General features: G+C 42.2%; 1 protein-coding gene across 4 annotated transcripts in view; it reads right to left on the reverse strand.

The window, feature by feature from the left end:
* Nucleotides 1–7421: 7421 nt before the first annotated feature.
* The window catches only part of phactr4a (phosphatase and actin regulator 4a), a 33709-nt gene continuing 24771 nt past the window's right edge, over nucleotides 7422–16359 (reverse strand). For 3 of the 4 annotated variants that reach the window (XM_084379040.1, XM_084379039.1, XM_084379038.1), the window contains 9 exons: nucleotides 14674–14805; nucleotides 13635–14205; nucleotides 11503–11738; nucleotides 11118–11280; nucleotides 10802–10857; nucleotides 9549–9610; nucleotides 9288–9425; nucleotides 8742–8818; nucleotides 7422–8572 (listed from right to left, as the gene is read on the reverse strand). In XM_084379040.1, coding sequence (XP_084235166.1) covers nucleotides 8557–8572; nucleotides 8742–8818; nucleotides 9288–9425; nucleotides 9549–9610; nucleotides 10802–10857; nucleotides 11118–11280; nucleotides 11503–11738; nucleotides 13635–14205; nucleotides 14674–14805 — 1451 coding nt within the window. In that variant the 3' untranslated portion in view covers nucleotides 7422–8556. The remainder of the gene's footprint in view (nucleotides 8573–8741; nucleotides 8819–9287; nucleotides 9426–9548; nucleotides 9611–10801; nucleotides 10858–11117; nucleotides 11281–11502; nucleotides 11739–13634; nucleotides 14206–14673; nucleotides 14806–16359) is intronic. The other variant, XM_084379041.1, reaches the window with a different exon arrangement.

Consider the following 16359-nt stretch of genomic DNA (forward strand, 5'->3'; position numbering starts at 1 on the left):
AGTCATTTTTCAGAAGGGGCTCTCAGTGCAAAGGGCTCTGATTCAGCCTGACGCAGGATGGAAGCAAATTTTCCAGCAGCCAGATGAAAACTGAGGCAAATGGAAGCCTCTGAATGGAGATGACATTTGTGAAGACATGGTTTCAGATCGGCTGCATAGAAAATGAAAAGCTTCCAGCATTGACAGGTCTGATAATGTTCCAAGGGCCATTTCATTTTGTATTAAAAGAAAAGGATATTTTTAGTGATTGGCTGAATTCCAGCAGTCCTTTCTAAGGTCCATGTGTAATGTGTTGGATCGGCTCAATGTGAGCAGATTTATAAAGAGAAAGAAGCAGAGTGGAAGCCTGAGACAGACGTCTGTTATCCAAGGAGGGATCCTCAGTATTCATGACACGTGGCTCACATGTAAGGGTGTGTAACTGTCACCACTACCTGATGTGCATCCTTGAACAAAACTGCCGGCTACATTTAAAGACATTAAGGTTTAGCAAATGTTTGCACACAAGACTAAGAACATGGTTAACAAACCTGCTGAACATCAGCATGCTAACGTTGTGACAATGTTAGCATGTTGACATTAGCATTTAGCTGTGTATAAGTGCATAAGTATGAGTTGCGGAATGTAACAAATTACATTTACTCATGATTTACTCAAGTACGAGCTGCTTGTACTTTTACTTCACTATTTACACATTGTATAGTGAAATATTCAACTTTTTACTTTACTACTAAAATATGATCAGCCTAGCTTATTACAGGTTGAACGACCCAACAGTTTATAAAGTAGTTTGCTCCACTGCTAGCTAGCTAGCTGTTAAAATGCTAGTTACAAGATTCATCGACAGCGTGCTGGGGGGATGACATACGCTGAACAAAACACTTTTGTTTTTGCTCCCATTTTTCATGCGCTGAACTCAAAGATCTAAAACATTTTCTATATACACAAAAGACCATTTCCCTCAAATATTGTTCACAAATCTGTCTAAATCTGTGTTAGTGAGCACTTCTCCTTTGCCGAGATAATCCATCCCACCTGACAGGTGTGGCATATCAAGATGCTGATTAGACAGCATGATTATTGCACAGGTGTGCCTTAGGCTGGCCACAATAAAAGGCCACTCTGAAATGTGCAGTTTTGCTTTATTGGGGGGGTCAGAAAACCAGTCAGTATCTGGTGTGACCACCATTTGCCTCACGCAGTGCAACACATCTCCTTTGCATAGAGTTGATCAGGTTGTTGATTGTGGCCTGTGGAATGGTCCACTCCTCTTCAATGGCTGTGCGAAGTTGCTGGAATGGATATTGGCAGGAACTGGAACACGCTGTCATATACGCTGATCCAGAGCATCCCAAACATGCTCAATGAGTGACATGTCGGTGAGTATGCTGGCCATGCAGGAACTGGGATGTTTTGAGCTTCCAGGAATTGTGTACAGATCCTTGCAACATGGGGCCGTGCATTATCATGCTGCAACATGAGGTGATGGTCGTGGATGAATGGCACAACAATGGGTCTCAGGATCTCGTCACGGTATCTCTGTGCATTCAAAATGCCCCCACCGCCACCATGGGCCACTCGATCCACAACGTTGACATCAGCAAACCGCTCACCCACACGACGCCACACACGCTGTCTGCAATCTGCCCTGAACAGTGAAAACCGGGATTCATCCGTGAAGAGAACACCTCTCCAGCGTGCCAGATGCTATCGAACGTGCGCATTTGCCCACTCAAGTGTGATACAGTGCGATACAACTGCACATTTTAGAGTGGCCTTTTATTGTGGCCAGCCTAAGGCACACCTGTGCAATAATCATGCTGTCTAATCAGCATCTTGATATGCCACACCTGTCAGGTGGGATGGATTATCTCGGCAAAGGAGAAGTGCTCACTAACAGATTTAGACAGATTTGTGAACAATATTTGTGGGAAATGGTCTTTTGCGTATATAGAAAATATTTTAGATCTTTGAGTTCAGCTCATGAAAAATGGGAGCAAAAACAAAAGTGTTGCGTTTATATTTTTGTTCAGTGTATTTTTGTAGGTTAACAATGAAGTTAGCTTCGCCCTGGTCTCCTCGACAATAAGCCTGTGGGATTGTCTGATATTCACTCTCTTTTAGCTCTGCTTTTGATCTCTACCAATTCCTGAGGAAGTTTTCTGGCTCTTTAGCCTTTAAAAAACAGTCAACGACAAAATCATGTATCTAATTGAATTAACTGTTAAGGTCAAATTTAATTGGTGGAAATGGACAATGCTGTCCTCCATAGATCAGTTCCGGTCTTGCTGGATTGAGATCTAATTCCTTGCAGTAAAATCAGTGTGGTTTAATCACAGAGGAAGCCGTAATGCTGCCACGAGGGATCTATTGCAGTTTATTCATCCCAGCTTCCTACAAATTGCATTGCAGGCAGCTGGGGGAGATGTAAAGAGGAGGGCACAGCCTACATAGGAAACACTAAAGCCCTGCTGGGGAAGACATGTTTTAAATTGCTGTGTTTTGATGTTGGCTCTCAGAGCTCCTCTCCCCGTCTGCCTCTATCTACCTCCACCACAAAACGCCTCATCATCTGACTGAGCTCATTCTCTTGATCTAAGGCCATGCAGCCTCCACATCCATGAGCATCAGGGGCCGTGAGAGGCAATCACCACCAGCGAGCCGTCCCCGGCTCGTCACCGCGACAAGGAGAGTGTCAGCAAGGCTTTGTTATATTCACAAAATGTAATTACAGTCTTGCATCAGCAGCCCGCTTCCCCCCCAGCGTGCCCCTGAAAAGCCGCTGTGTGGAGACTCCTGGGGCTCTCTAATGATACACTGATGCCTCCCAGTATTTTATACAATCCATCTCATGCTGCTTCAGAAAAGGCTTTCCTCCAGGCACCTGTCTCTGTAGCAATGTCTTCATTTATGCTTTGTCAGCAGCAGCTGAGGTGAAGGTGAGGCATTTAGTTTTGCTGTAATAAACCAGGATTTGATTATTATAACTCTCAAACTGGGACGTGGCTATCACAGGAAAGCTAACTAATCTCTTCTATGTTTAGTATGCCTAATCCTGAAGTACAAAATTATGAATTATCACGACTAGATGATAGTGAAGCATTAATGTGATATGATATTGTCCCGAATGGAGGTTTGTTATCTAAATGTAGCAGCCTGCCACTACAACTCAATGCATCGATTAGTTCCCAGGAAGACAAATTGGACATAAAACTTTCATGGACCCAGTGCAGTCATAAATATTCAATGCTCATACCCAAGACGGAGTCGACTTCAGCTCACCATTTCTTTCTTTTTTTTCTGCAAGAACATAATAACAAAAAATTGGAGTTCACAGCAAATTATATATTTATGCGGGGCTGCTATCTGAGAACACAACAACGTACTGATTGTGTTTTTCTTGCTTTGTAATTTCCGAGCGGTTTATTGATACAGGTGGAGTGCAACAAATCCGATTTTGTTTTGTGTCACATCACATTGACATTTCTGAAATAATAAGCCACAAAGTTTAAAGGTTGACTTACCTTCCTGATGTAAAATTAAGAACATAAATCATATTCTGTCCAAAAGAATGTAAACTATTATGTCTGTGAATGTATTAAGCCAAGTTTACACTGAGCAATTTTGACCAGCCACACGACTCATTTTAGAGTCGGGCCGAACCTCAGCTTCGTCAGGTGTTGTCTGCCGTGCAGTGTACAGGGGGGAGCGAGGACAGATCATCTGCTCCTCCTCCTCCTATCATGGTTATGTATTGTTATCTCGAGCCATCTTCGAGTCAATACGCGCCGCGCCTCTTTTTCTTGGAGGTTTCGGAACATAGGATTTCACAGATTATCAAGGCAGCACACTTCTGCCTTGTTAGCATTGTTGCTATTACCTGCCTTGGCGCTTTTAAACTAATCTGTATTGACAATTGCCAAGAGCCAGGATGGTCAGTAGGGGACAAGGTATTTTTTTTCAAGTATTTTTTGAAAGTGCCTGCTCGTCCCAAACAGTTTCTAGAGGCACCTTGCCAGATCTTTCTGTGAAACAAACCATCTGGCACGTCAGGTTTCTGTTAACCATGTTCACCATATTAGTTTAGTGTGGCACCATGCTAATGTGCTAATTAGCACTAAACACACATTTCTGCAGGTATTTTGTGATGAAACAAAAGGATCACCAATGCTGAGGGGGACATGAATGTTTAAACCACATTTCATGGCAATCCATCAAATAGTTGTTGAGACATTTCACTCAAAACCACAAATGCATACCTCAGAGTGACACTAGAGAATAAAACAGAGGATCACCAAAGTCATTAGGGTTCACCATCTGGAAGCCAGGAATGTCTGTAGAAAATGTGTCAGTCCATCCAGTAGATATAAAGATTTTTCTCAGAATAGCGGAAACTTTGACCTGCCGGTGGTGCTCCATAAAAAGTCTGACTCGAATCACTGTTTTGAGGACTTACAACTTGACAGAAAATAAATTACTTGAGACTCGACTTGGACTTGGAAGTTGAAGACTGTAAAGATTTGTCAGTGTTCATTTTATGTGTACAGTTCAAATTAATTTCTTTTTAGTCTGTCTATCAACTCACTGTTTCAATGGATTGGGAGGGAAGTTTTTTAGATTGAGAGAGGGACTTGCTTTAACTAAAGACTCGACTTGAGTCCCATGACTGTTATGTTTACCACATGGTGACAGAGTAAATCAGAAGTTTAAGTAGTCATCATCTGGAAACCATGAATGTGCCAATCCATCAAGTACATGTGAAGATATGTCTCAGAATAGGTGTAGCATTGACCTGCAGGTGGTGCTCTGTGAAAAGAGAGGTGCTCACCGCAGTCATTAGGATGGAGACTGTGCATGTCTGTACAAGATTTCATGGCAACCCATCCAATGGTTGTTGGGATATTTCTGTCTGGACCAAAGTGGTGGACTGACCAACTAACCTGCCAACATATCCATCCCATGCCACTAGCACGGCTACGAAACTAAAGTAAACACCTGCTCTTCTTCTCTGGCTGCATTAAGGCTACTGGCCAAGATGTCGGCAGCTCTAATTAGCTCCACACATGTTCCACAGTGCAAACAGTTTGAGAGTGTGATAACAAGCTAACCAATTTAGAGTTGAGATCTTCTGTCAAGCTGTTTATGAGGACCTACGTGCTCACACTTCATGTTATTATAGGATTCATTTACACCAGTCTGTGATGGCCTGCAGGCACCTCATCTAACCCACAGGATGACTGGGTATGGTTTGCTTAAAGTCGGGCCCACAGAGACATCTAGTCCCTGGTGACTCCATCTCGTCAGACATTCAAGCTGCAGCCTTCAAATGGAGGATGTGTAATGGATGAGTAATCAAATCAGGCCTCATGAAGTTGTATTCAATCATCGCTGCTGGTTTGGTATTATGACTGACAGTGAGAGTCAGTGCAGCTGAAGATTAAATGATTTATCACGCCAGCACTTCTCAGCCTCAGTAACTGTGGGATTCCTTTTTTTAAGTGACCAATAGCATGTGACGCGTCTACATATGATCTACATAGACCTTTTAATTCTTAATGTATTAAAAGTAAAAGACACCTGCTTTTGCACAGTTAGATCACATTTTAAATGATGCACTCCAAGTTCATTCTAGATATCAAAAAGATTGCTGATGAAGACTGTGACACAGCAGCGGATACTTCTGTATCTTTTGCCAGACAGCAGCAGGGTGAACAGACTGGCTGGGTGTGTTGTCCTTTAGTATCCTTTGGGCTCTGTACAGAAATTTCACTTCACTGATGTCACTGCTGCCCTACATATGGTACCAGTGATGTTCTGGATGGTTTTAATCACCCACTATAGACCCTTCCTGTCCTGGGCCGCGCAGGGACGATGCCAGTTTCAGAATGCTTTCTATTGCTCCTCTGAAAAAAGTTTGCAAGAACATGGCAAGGGAATTTTGCCTTCCTGAGTTTCCTCAGGAAGTACAACCTAGTCTTTTCTTTTACCAGGGTGGAGATGTGTGATGTACATGTCAAGCTCTTTGTGATGTTGATTCCCAGGAACATAAAACTGTTCCCCTGCTCCACCTCAGCTCCACTGATGTAGACAGTGGTGTGTCTTTGCCTTCTTTGTTCAAATCAAAAATCAGCTCTTTGCTTTTGTTATCATTGAGCAGCAGGTTGTGCTCTGTGCACCACTCTGCAAGATTGAGTTTGTTCCATTTACATTTAAATGAAAATGCAATTTTGTAACAATAAGATGAAGATGGAAATGATAATGGATTTCAACATTTCATTCTCAAAGACTTGTCCTGCTTCAAAGTGGACAATATTCAGAAGAGATTAGTGAGACTGCTCCACTGGCCTATTGCATGTACATGTCACTGTGCTCTTTTGGGGACAAATTGAACATGAAAAAGCAATTTTCCAACAATTTGAAAATGAGAACAGCACCAAACATAATTTTCAAACACATCAACCAGTATGCTCTTTCAAAGGGAGCAGGTGCTTATGCTGTCTTAAAATCAGTTTCCCGTCGCAGTGAAATGATGGCACTCTACGGTTCATGTTCAGCTGTTGAAGATTAGATTTTCAAACTAAGTGAAGCAGCAGTGCAAGTATGACAGCGCTATCACAAACTACTGCATGCAGGGCACACCACAGGACAGTGATTGTGATCATCTGTGTCAGTTTGTATAACCGATGTGTGTAAGACAGAAACATGAATTTGGTTATGTGGAAATATATCAATGACTAAAATAACAAATAGTAAAAATTAGTTTTGAGGAGTTTATTATTTATGTTCTGAAAAGTTTACAAGCAATGCTACATGGCTGCAGAAGAATAGTAAATGATTATTAGACATTAAAAAGTGATGAATTATGTGCGTTTGTGTCTTAGAGCATGCTGCTGTCATACCGGATCCACTGCAGTCTTTTTGTTCTACACACGAGGACACAAGAACAAAGGTGATTCTTTCTAATCACTTCCTTTTTTGTAATCATTTGACATTCAGCTTGTGTGTGAACACTAATTGGGTGAGAGCTGACTCTGTGTCTATTTCCTGCTAATTAGCGTCACAGAGGAGGTGAAAAGGGACAAAAGCTTGGTTTGTTCAAAGAAATGTCAGCTCCACGTCTTCTGTTAAACACATTCATCTGTGAAGGGAAGACATGATTCTAATAAAGGCTTTCTTTGTCTTAAACCACATTATTGGACTTTGTATCACTGGTGACCGGGTTGTAAATCAATCTGCACATTTTATATAACACTGCCCCCATCTGGTCATTCTAAGGGGCTATATACTTCAACATATCCATTTTAGAGATCACAGTGATCATTCACTTCAGATATTTCTTTCTGTCTCCAGCAGACAGCAGGATAGAAAGGATGAAGAGTGGGACAGACTTGGTGTTAGAGACTAAAATAATCACACAATACTGAAGGGGAAATCACAGGTTATTTTAATTTCTGAGTGGATTCATTTATACAGTGAGGTTTGCAAAAACATGTTAAAGATCTCTGTATCAAAAAAAAAAAGGAAAAAAAAGAAATAGTTTGTGTCATTACTACTTGGAAATAACATTTGAGAAATACTTTACAATTAAAACATGTCAGCAGTACTGTGGATGTACAATATAAAGTCAATCAAATCTACATAATTGATTTATACAATTGCAGCCAACTATGGACTCGCATATATAAAGTACCATAAAACAGCCAGGAAAATAAAAATATGTACATTCTCCTGCTTGAATAATTCAGTTATAAACATAGAATTATAGGCTCCAACCATTTCAATTTCTACACACCCAATTAAGGAACATAAGGTGCCTTATTAGAAAATAATATAATATGTGCTCCATGAGAATCATTTAAATGATCAACAAAATACAGTAATATGCACTCTTTCAAATATTAGGTTGGAATCAGCAGCTCGGAGCTCAAACTGTTGATTCTAAATGAGCTACGACTGAGTTTTAAATAAGAAACGCACTAGTCTTTCACATTTTGTCTGAATCTTAAATTACGTAAGTGTGTGAGATCACGTGAGTAAGGCTGGTGCTGTATGGCACCTTTTGCGGTACCTAACATATAAATCCAGATTAGTTTAGTGGTACCATCGTCAGTGTTACAGTGTCTTTATGTGCATAGTCTTGCTGTTCTGTAAAGAAGAGAACATGTCATGTGAAGGCAGGTAAAGGCATGCGAGTAGTTTCCCCACATGAACACAGTGTGATAACCCTCCAACAGTTATCCTGTCAGTTCAATATAACTCTCTCCGAGTTCTCGCTCTTTTAGTGTTGGCACCGGGTGCCTCCAACATGAACGCACCAACAAACTCCTCCCGTCCTGAATTCCACAGACCTGGAGTATGTCTGAGCACCACCCGAGGTTTAACTGATTTGTGGCTTCTCTCGCTTTGGTTCCAGTTGTCAGCGACAGCGGTGCGTCCAGCTGAAGCAGGTTAGCAGGCAGTCAGTAAAAACGCCACATGTTCAGTTCATAGTGAGAAGAGGGAATTGTTCCTCCTCACTGCTCCCAGTCTAAGTGCTTTACTGCTCACCATGGACAGCTAAGGCCGATGGAACCTGAGGGAAAGAGAGGGAGAAGGTCAGGAGGCTATTTCTAGCTTTTTTATCACATCAAGGTAAAAAACAATCTTCAAAAATAGAACTAATAAAGTATTGAAGATGCAGCTGAATAAACTTGGAGAACAGTGGAGGTAAATTATTGATGAGAATTGTACACGAGCCTGACCGGGTATAGATCCTGCTTTCCTCGTGAACCTCCATCTCTGAACTCTTGAATTCGTTGAGCTCTTTGCGGATGGCAGCCTGAGAGGAGACATGAAAGAGACGGCACTTCAGCTGGAACAGCTTTATACATTTATAGCAAGGCACAAAAGAAGACAGCAAGAGTGTGATCAAAGCTGCATTATTTCTGCTAAAAAAAACATGTTTTTACTTTAAATACAAATGAAACGCGTTACTAAAATCATGTCACTTCCAACATACATTCTCTGTTCCTACATATTTTGTGAGCTTCACTGGACCAGGTAATTCACTTGGTAAAACTAAGCACCAGCTGTATAGCATTCCTGGGATTCCTCCTCGATACCGAATCTGCTTGGAATGCAAATCCTCTCAGAGAGTTGACCAAAGTAGAAGACATTGCTGTTAAAAAACTCACAGGGCTTAGGCTCTCCTCTTGCTAAGACGCTCTAAGCCTCAAGAGCCCTGTTAGTATAAAGAGAGGTGTCGAGTGTGCGTTTGTGTGTGTGTGTAGGTAAGGGATGAGTCTTACCTTGTCAGCAGGAGTGAGCTTGGTCCAGGGTTTATCTGCTCTCCGGTCGTAGTCTTGGGCATGGGTCGACTCGACGTACTCATGGAAGCGCAGGATCTTCCTCGCCTGCAGTTCAGCCACTGTGGGTCTCTGCGACAGCTGATAGAGGAACAAACAGCAGCATGTTAAGTGAGATCTGTCTGAAGTGTCATGGGGGGCTACTTTCTAGTTCCTAATAATAACTGGCAGATGTATGATACAGTTATTTGGTTGCATCCTGACCTTTCTGGTGAGCCTGCGTTTGATCTCGCATCTCTCTAATCGCCGATCCGTTTCGTTCTTGGCTGCAAGGAGAAAAGACATTCCATGAGAGGGGGAAACACTGTGACCACTCAGGTGGATTCCACCCGAGCTGCCGTCGGCACGCTGCGGTAACGGGAATCTTAAATTGCCGTCTTGCTCTACACAAGGCGCAGCATTGTTTTAGCACCGGTGAGAGGCATCGTCTTGGCCGAGTCATTTGAGGACAAGCGAGATGCAGCGTGGTGGTATGAAGCCTGGATCAAAACGTGTTGACAGATCCTCAGAAGTATTATGTTAATACTTGCTTCTGGGATCCAACTTGGCATCATGGTGTTGCTGCGCTGATGTTTCACCACAGTAGGCTGATTTTCACTATACTAAGTCTGCTTGTACACTCTAATATTAATTTGCTTAAGCTGTTTTAAAAAGGTCCCACGTCATAGGAAGTGGGATTTCCCCTGCCTGGCTGTGGATGCAAAAACATCAGCAGAGTAGAGGCGGACACACTGAGGGTGGTGTCTGTTCAGGCCTGTGAGAGTTGACCAATCAGAGCATACTTGTGCTTTTCTGGAGGGCGGCCTGAAAGAGACCGGCGCTAAAATGCAGTGTTTAGACAGAGGCTGAATAGAGGTGCTGCAGCAACGGACAGTATGAGAAAAATAATGTGTTTTTTTTAATTTAGAGCATGAAAACATTATCTAGTTGACTCCAATAGTTAAAAATATGAATGTGAAGCAGGGATACATGAAACTGGTGTCTAGACTGCATACTTGACTAACGGCATATAACAATATTGGATATTTAATTCAGTCCCTGACCCTATTTACTTCATCTCTCCATTATCATATCACGTGACCACATGCAAGTGTGCTCTGAAGGATGCATGGCGCACATTTTCCTCTCATTTCCCTTTATAAATACCACTTTATTTTAAGTGGTTTTGATTTATGCATATGGCTCCTGGAGTTGCCCTATTATTCAAATCAGGAACAATATCTTGATAAAATCAAATCACTAATGTCGTACAAACTGCTGTGTGTTTAGTGGCCATCCATATGCCGGAGGCAAGATGGAAAAAAAACACATTAGCCTGAATGAATGACTAATGCAGACTATTGATTGAAGCAAAGATGAGAAAAATGAAAAAGGAGCCTTTTGACCTTGTGTGGCTGAGGAATCGAATGCAAATAAACACCTGAATGCAGAAGTGAGGGATGGAGGGAGAGTCTTACCTTGAAGGATGTTCCTCTGCTCCAGCTCCTCCGCTGACGGCCTCTGACTCAGCCGCCTGAAGACACAAAACACTGTTGACTATTCGTTTTTTCAAGCCGATAAAGATCATTTTAAAAGGCACAGTTTGTCTTGCGATGTGACCAGTTCCATGACAAACTAAAGAAATGTGTGGGCTTTATCCCTGAAGTGGAAGGAGAGCCTCTCAAACAAGATGAATTACACCATAAACAATGTAGGCAATCAGCCAAACTGTGCAGGACAGATGGATGGAGATCGGTGACACTGATTTGTCACATTCAATTGTGAGTTGTTCACCTGTTCAGTGTGGTACCGATCCTGTTCCTCACTTCCTCCCACTGGTGCTTGTTATGCCAACTCATGTCTTCGTGGTTCTCCTGAGCGTTGCGCTCCTCTCTCTCTTGTCTCTCCAGCTTCAGGGCTAATGTGTCCTTCCTCTTCACACGGCTCGCCAGGCCACCTGTTAATCATATGGCACATAAATAATCAGTGAGCAGTGATATATAAACAAAATACAAACATTACAAAGAACAGGTGTTGTAAACAAAGAAGTGCTTTATATGAAAAAATAATTCAGTCTGAGCTTAATGTGCAGTCTAGAGCCGTTTTTTAAATAGGGCACTTGTATAAAATGTTGCTCGCATGTGAGTGGAGTGTAGTGGTATGATGAAGGCCAAATTACTTGGAGGGCCGTCTTCGTCGTCATCATCGTCGTCGTCATCTCTGTACAGGATGGGGCCGTCAGAATCGGACTCTTCCTCACTGTCCCCGGGGCCTCCGCCCTCATGGATGACGCTCACTCTGGGGTCTCCAACCATAGCTCTCCTGCTGCGGGGCTCCAGCTCCACATGGCGAGGAAGCCTCGGAGGATGAAGCTTACGCAGTTCCTCTTCCATGTCGAAGTCATCGTCTTCTGGCCTGTAAAAAGGTACAGTTGTGAGAAAGCTCAGCTTTTTTTCTGTTACGTCCAAGTGTGAGAAATAACCACAAAACTCTTAGGCTTCTTGGAACCACAATTTGCCCTGAGGTGCCGGTATGAGTTAGTAATCAGGGAGATAGTGGTTCTGTACAGTCAGAGGCAATTTGCAACTCTTTTGCCAGGTGAGAGAATAAAGCTCAACTGTTTGCTGAAGCGATAAACAAGGCACAGTTCTACACGATAGTGTTGCTCTCTTGCTGGTAGCTTTAGAGCAACAGAAGAAACCCAGGAAACAGAGTCTTTATATCTTTTTTGAAATAAAAATATTTTCTTGAAATATGACGATGCAATATAGATGATCCAATGACATCAATATTCATTGTCAATGACAGTGTTGAGTTTTATGTTTTGTCTTGTATATTAAATTCAATTTTTTTTTTAATTTAATCTAATGAATGAAATAAAGGGAGAAGAAAAACCTGCAGTCCAAACGAAGCTGAAACTGGGACTGCTCTATTTCTGCCTCCCCGACGATGTGTAATCTTTATGACAGATTTACACGGCAGATGTCTGGAGCGGCGTATTAAAAATCTGAAAGTGTACACCTTATTTTGTTTGGCTCCGCTCCCACAGCACCGAGTCATACAGGTATTGGATCTCTTTATGACTTGGCCCACCCAAGCTTTCTTCCATTTGTTCCCTTCTAAATCGTTCTGTGTTGATGTTGCTCGTCTCTTATTAAATTTTAGATTAAAGTTGGCTTTAAAGTAGTCTCTTAAACATGGTTCCCTGTTGTTTGTCGAATAACGTCTAATGTGTGGTCCTGTGACTCATTAGTACATTATTACTCTGCGCAGGCTCTTGAACTGTGGCTATACGATGAAGCTTTATACATTACTCAACTTGTTTGCATGGACAGTAGAAAATAACAGTCTTTGCTTGGGTCTTAGTACGCTTTGAAGGGAACTGTGATATTAGACCACCCACAAACAAAGTTTTGGAGTACCACCAATGCCAAAATGTTTTCAGCTCATTTTATGGCCAAAAATGGAATATCTAATCGTATCTCTTTATACAAAAAATAAAAATAAATTGCCTTTTAAAGTTATTTAAAATTTGTTGATATTTCAAATATATCTAAATGCTGTTCATAGACTCACAACAATCATGGTTTACAACAGCAAAGTCACTGTATACACTCAGTAATATCTCACTGGAAACAAATCTAAAATGTCAGTGAAATAATTGTCCTGACATCACACTACTGAATGAATGAAGAACACAGACATCAGTGAGTCATTCATCCTGTCCTGTTCTCCTCCCTCTGCTGAGGTGACTCACTGCCTGCAGGTAGCCTGCTGCTAGTAGAGGGAGGATGGGCTGTTTGTCTCAGCCAACGAGCTAAGTGCTTGGCTTTAAGGCACAACTTACAGATCTCTCTTTCATGGAATCATTTGTAAATTAGGTTCTTGATTTTTCAATTATCTGTTTGATCTACAGCAATTGTGAAAAAAGCCTATTGCTATTTACCAGAACACAAAGGGACTTCTTCAAATGTCTTTTTTGTCCGATCAGATAATTGATTGACTAATCGCGTGACTGGAGTAATGATTTGCTTGCACTCTCACATTCTTCAAAAAACTCTGACTTGACAGTGTGTCAGGCTACAGAAACGGCATCTGTCAATAGCTTGGTGAGTGCATGTGACCACAAGTAACAAGTCATTTAGTCTCAGTAGGACTTGACTGATTTAAACAAAACAAAAATTCCACAAAGGAAAGCCCTGTACTACAGGTTAAACTAAAGAAAACAAACTGCTTTGTTTCATTCTCAGCTTTCAAATCTATGATGTTTTCTTCTGTTAGAATGTGGTGAACAGTATGTGGGCCACTTACAGCCTGAGAGGTTCGATGGTGATGGGGAGAGAGTGCCTTGAGTTTCCCACATCCTCGATCAGGAAATCTGGAGGAGACTCAAACAGCAGCGAGTGTGCCCTCTGGGAACCATCTGGGTTGGGCTGAGCGGGGCCAGGGCTGGCCAGGGCTCTCTGGATGAGAATGTGCAGGGGGATGGCTGGAAGTTGGCTGGGCGGCTCGGTGGTCGGGCTCGGGGGATCAGCTTGCACGGTGGGCATGGGTCCAGAGGAGGAGGCGCTGGGCGGCTGCAGCGACTGAACCCTGGGAGGAGATGGAGGAATGTGGGACGGTGGCAAAGGCGGAGACTCAGTGGAGGTCTGAGGAGGTGCCGTCTTGTCCTCACTGTTGTCTCCTTTGAGCACAGCAGGGGGCATCAGTGCAGGGGCAGAAGCTGAGTCAGTGGTGGGAGACTCTGGGACCTGACTGGGAGGAGAAGGGTCCACAGAATGACGCTTGGTGACAGGGGTCATCCTCTTTGGTGGGGTAGGTGGAGAGCGCTTGGCGGGTGCTGGCACTATGATGACACCGCTGCCAGGCTGAGAAAGCTCCGCTGTTAAAAATAAACTGTAATCAATACATGTCATACAGAATGATGATCTGCAGCCAGAACATGAAGATGCAAAGCCAGTCTTTAGGTGAAGTTAGTTTCATTAACAAAAACAAGCATATAAGTCAGTAAGAGTTTAGATGACGTTCCTGTTACTGCTGAGCTGGTTGCTGAGTCAGTGGAGGGTGAGACATAAATATTAACACACAACTGTATCAACAGTCGATAAGAAACATCCACTGGAATCAACAAACACATCCAATGCACTCCAGCACACAACATGTCCATGCAATGTTTTCCTGGACGTTAGTTGAGCAAAAACAGCTCCAGTGGCTGCGATACACATGCAAAATGCAGTTTGAGTTAAAATGGAGGTGAGATAGTCCATATTTCATGAGGGTGGAGAATCAAAATGCCAACTCTGCAGGCTCTGTTAAGATGGACTGGCGGGACTGGTGTCCTGCTGGGTACCTGAGCAGGTCTGGGCAGCCCTGTGCCGCAGGTACACAGGTAGAGAAAGATACAGGCCGAGCTCGCTCTGGCGTCTCCAGCTGGTCCAGTAACAAGGCTGCCTGACCTTAGAGCCCCTGTTCAATGAGGAGGCTGGCAAAAATGAGTGGAGATGTCAGGGATAGGGCTGGGTTTACATTCCAAGCTGGGAGAGAAATACAAGAGGGTGGTTTCGAATAAAGTTTGTCTTGGTTTTACACCGTCAAGAAGCAGTATGCATCCTTCCCTGGAAGTTAAACAACTTCTGTGGAAAAATAACTCAGTCAGTTTCACTTTTGTAAGTAATCCTGTTTACACTGCAGGGTGGCATTTCCCATTGACACATAGTTTCGTATTAAGAGTTCTCTTTCAGGGAAATAAGCACAGGGAAACCCCATTTTTCCATGTTTCAACTTGTCTGTCACAGTAACAGCTGGACCAACAGATCAGCTAGCAAGAAATTTGCTTTGCAGAAATGCTAAACTAGGCTAGAAGTGATTTAAATTCTCCACCAGGGAGCACTGACAAGTTGACTTTTACACTGTAAAAGATCCTGCTGTGTGTGTCAGTAAACAAATATAAGGGATCCAGATCAAAATATAGTTTTGCAAGGGTTAAAAAAAACCCAATGGTAACACTTAATAATAACCATCATTAACAAATGGTAAAGTTAACTAAACTTTAGTCAATAGTTATTTCACTGTTAACAAAAATGGAATCCTTTATAAACAATATAGTACTACACAGTATTCATTAACCATTTACAAAGTATCATAAACATTATTGCAACTTCACAATAAACAATTGCTTAATAAATTGTTTATTAAGCATTCCATGTTAACTATCAACTAAAGTTTAATTAACTATAGATTTACCAGTTATTAATGATGGTTATTAGACAGTGTGACCAAAAAGAAATTAATGTTGGCCAAAGTATCATTATCGGAATTTTTGAAACAAACCAAACCAAATATAAAGACTAATATCATCCTCAAAAGACCAATACATCAGTCGGGCTGATATACTGCTTTAATTACTGTGATTGATTCAACATAAAAACTGAATTTTATAACATACTTCAATTAAAAAAAAAAAGAAAAACACTTCAATTGAACACACTGGAAAGAGGGGAAAAAAACAGTAGATGTATTCTACAGGGACTGCATTCACCAGGAATATGTGCGCAATTGCAAGTTTTCAACAGTCCAACACACTGAAACAGACACTCTCCTATGTCAAAGACCAATGTCATCTCAGACTGAAATTAATAAGTCAAGCTACTCTGTACGGACAAACAACTGTAGACCGAGTGTGAAATGAAGTGTAGTAACATATGCATTGAAACCTTGCCCATCAAATGGTGGTGGAATGTGTCCCTGCTACAGACACTGTATCAAAGAGACAGTACTGGGATGGGCTGTAAACAAGAGCAGCTGTGGCATGCTGGGACAAAGGATATGGAATACTAAAAGCCAATCAGTTTCTATCTAACCTCCAGAGAAGTGCTGGCACGGCAGTATTGGTGCAAAGACAAGCCTGTGCGTGTCCTCTCCTCAGAGACTGGTGGCTGTGCACACTGAAAGTGCACACTAGCAACATATTGGAAAACACCTACGCAGCAACGGGCTGCAGCCTCACTGTGAGACTGACAGTTAGATTTGGGCAAGG

This window comes from Pagrus pagrus (genome assembly GCF_965226575.1).
Source record: "Pagrus pagrus genome assembly, chromosome: 17".
In the NCBI taxonomy this organism is placed as follows: domain Eukaryota; kingdom Metazoa; phylum Chordata; class Actinopteri; order Spariformes; family Sparidae; genus Pagrus; species Pagrus pagrus.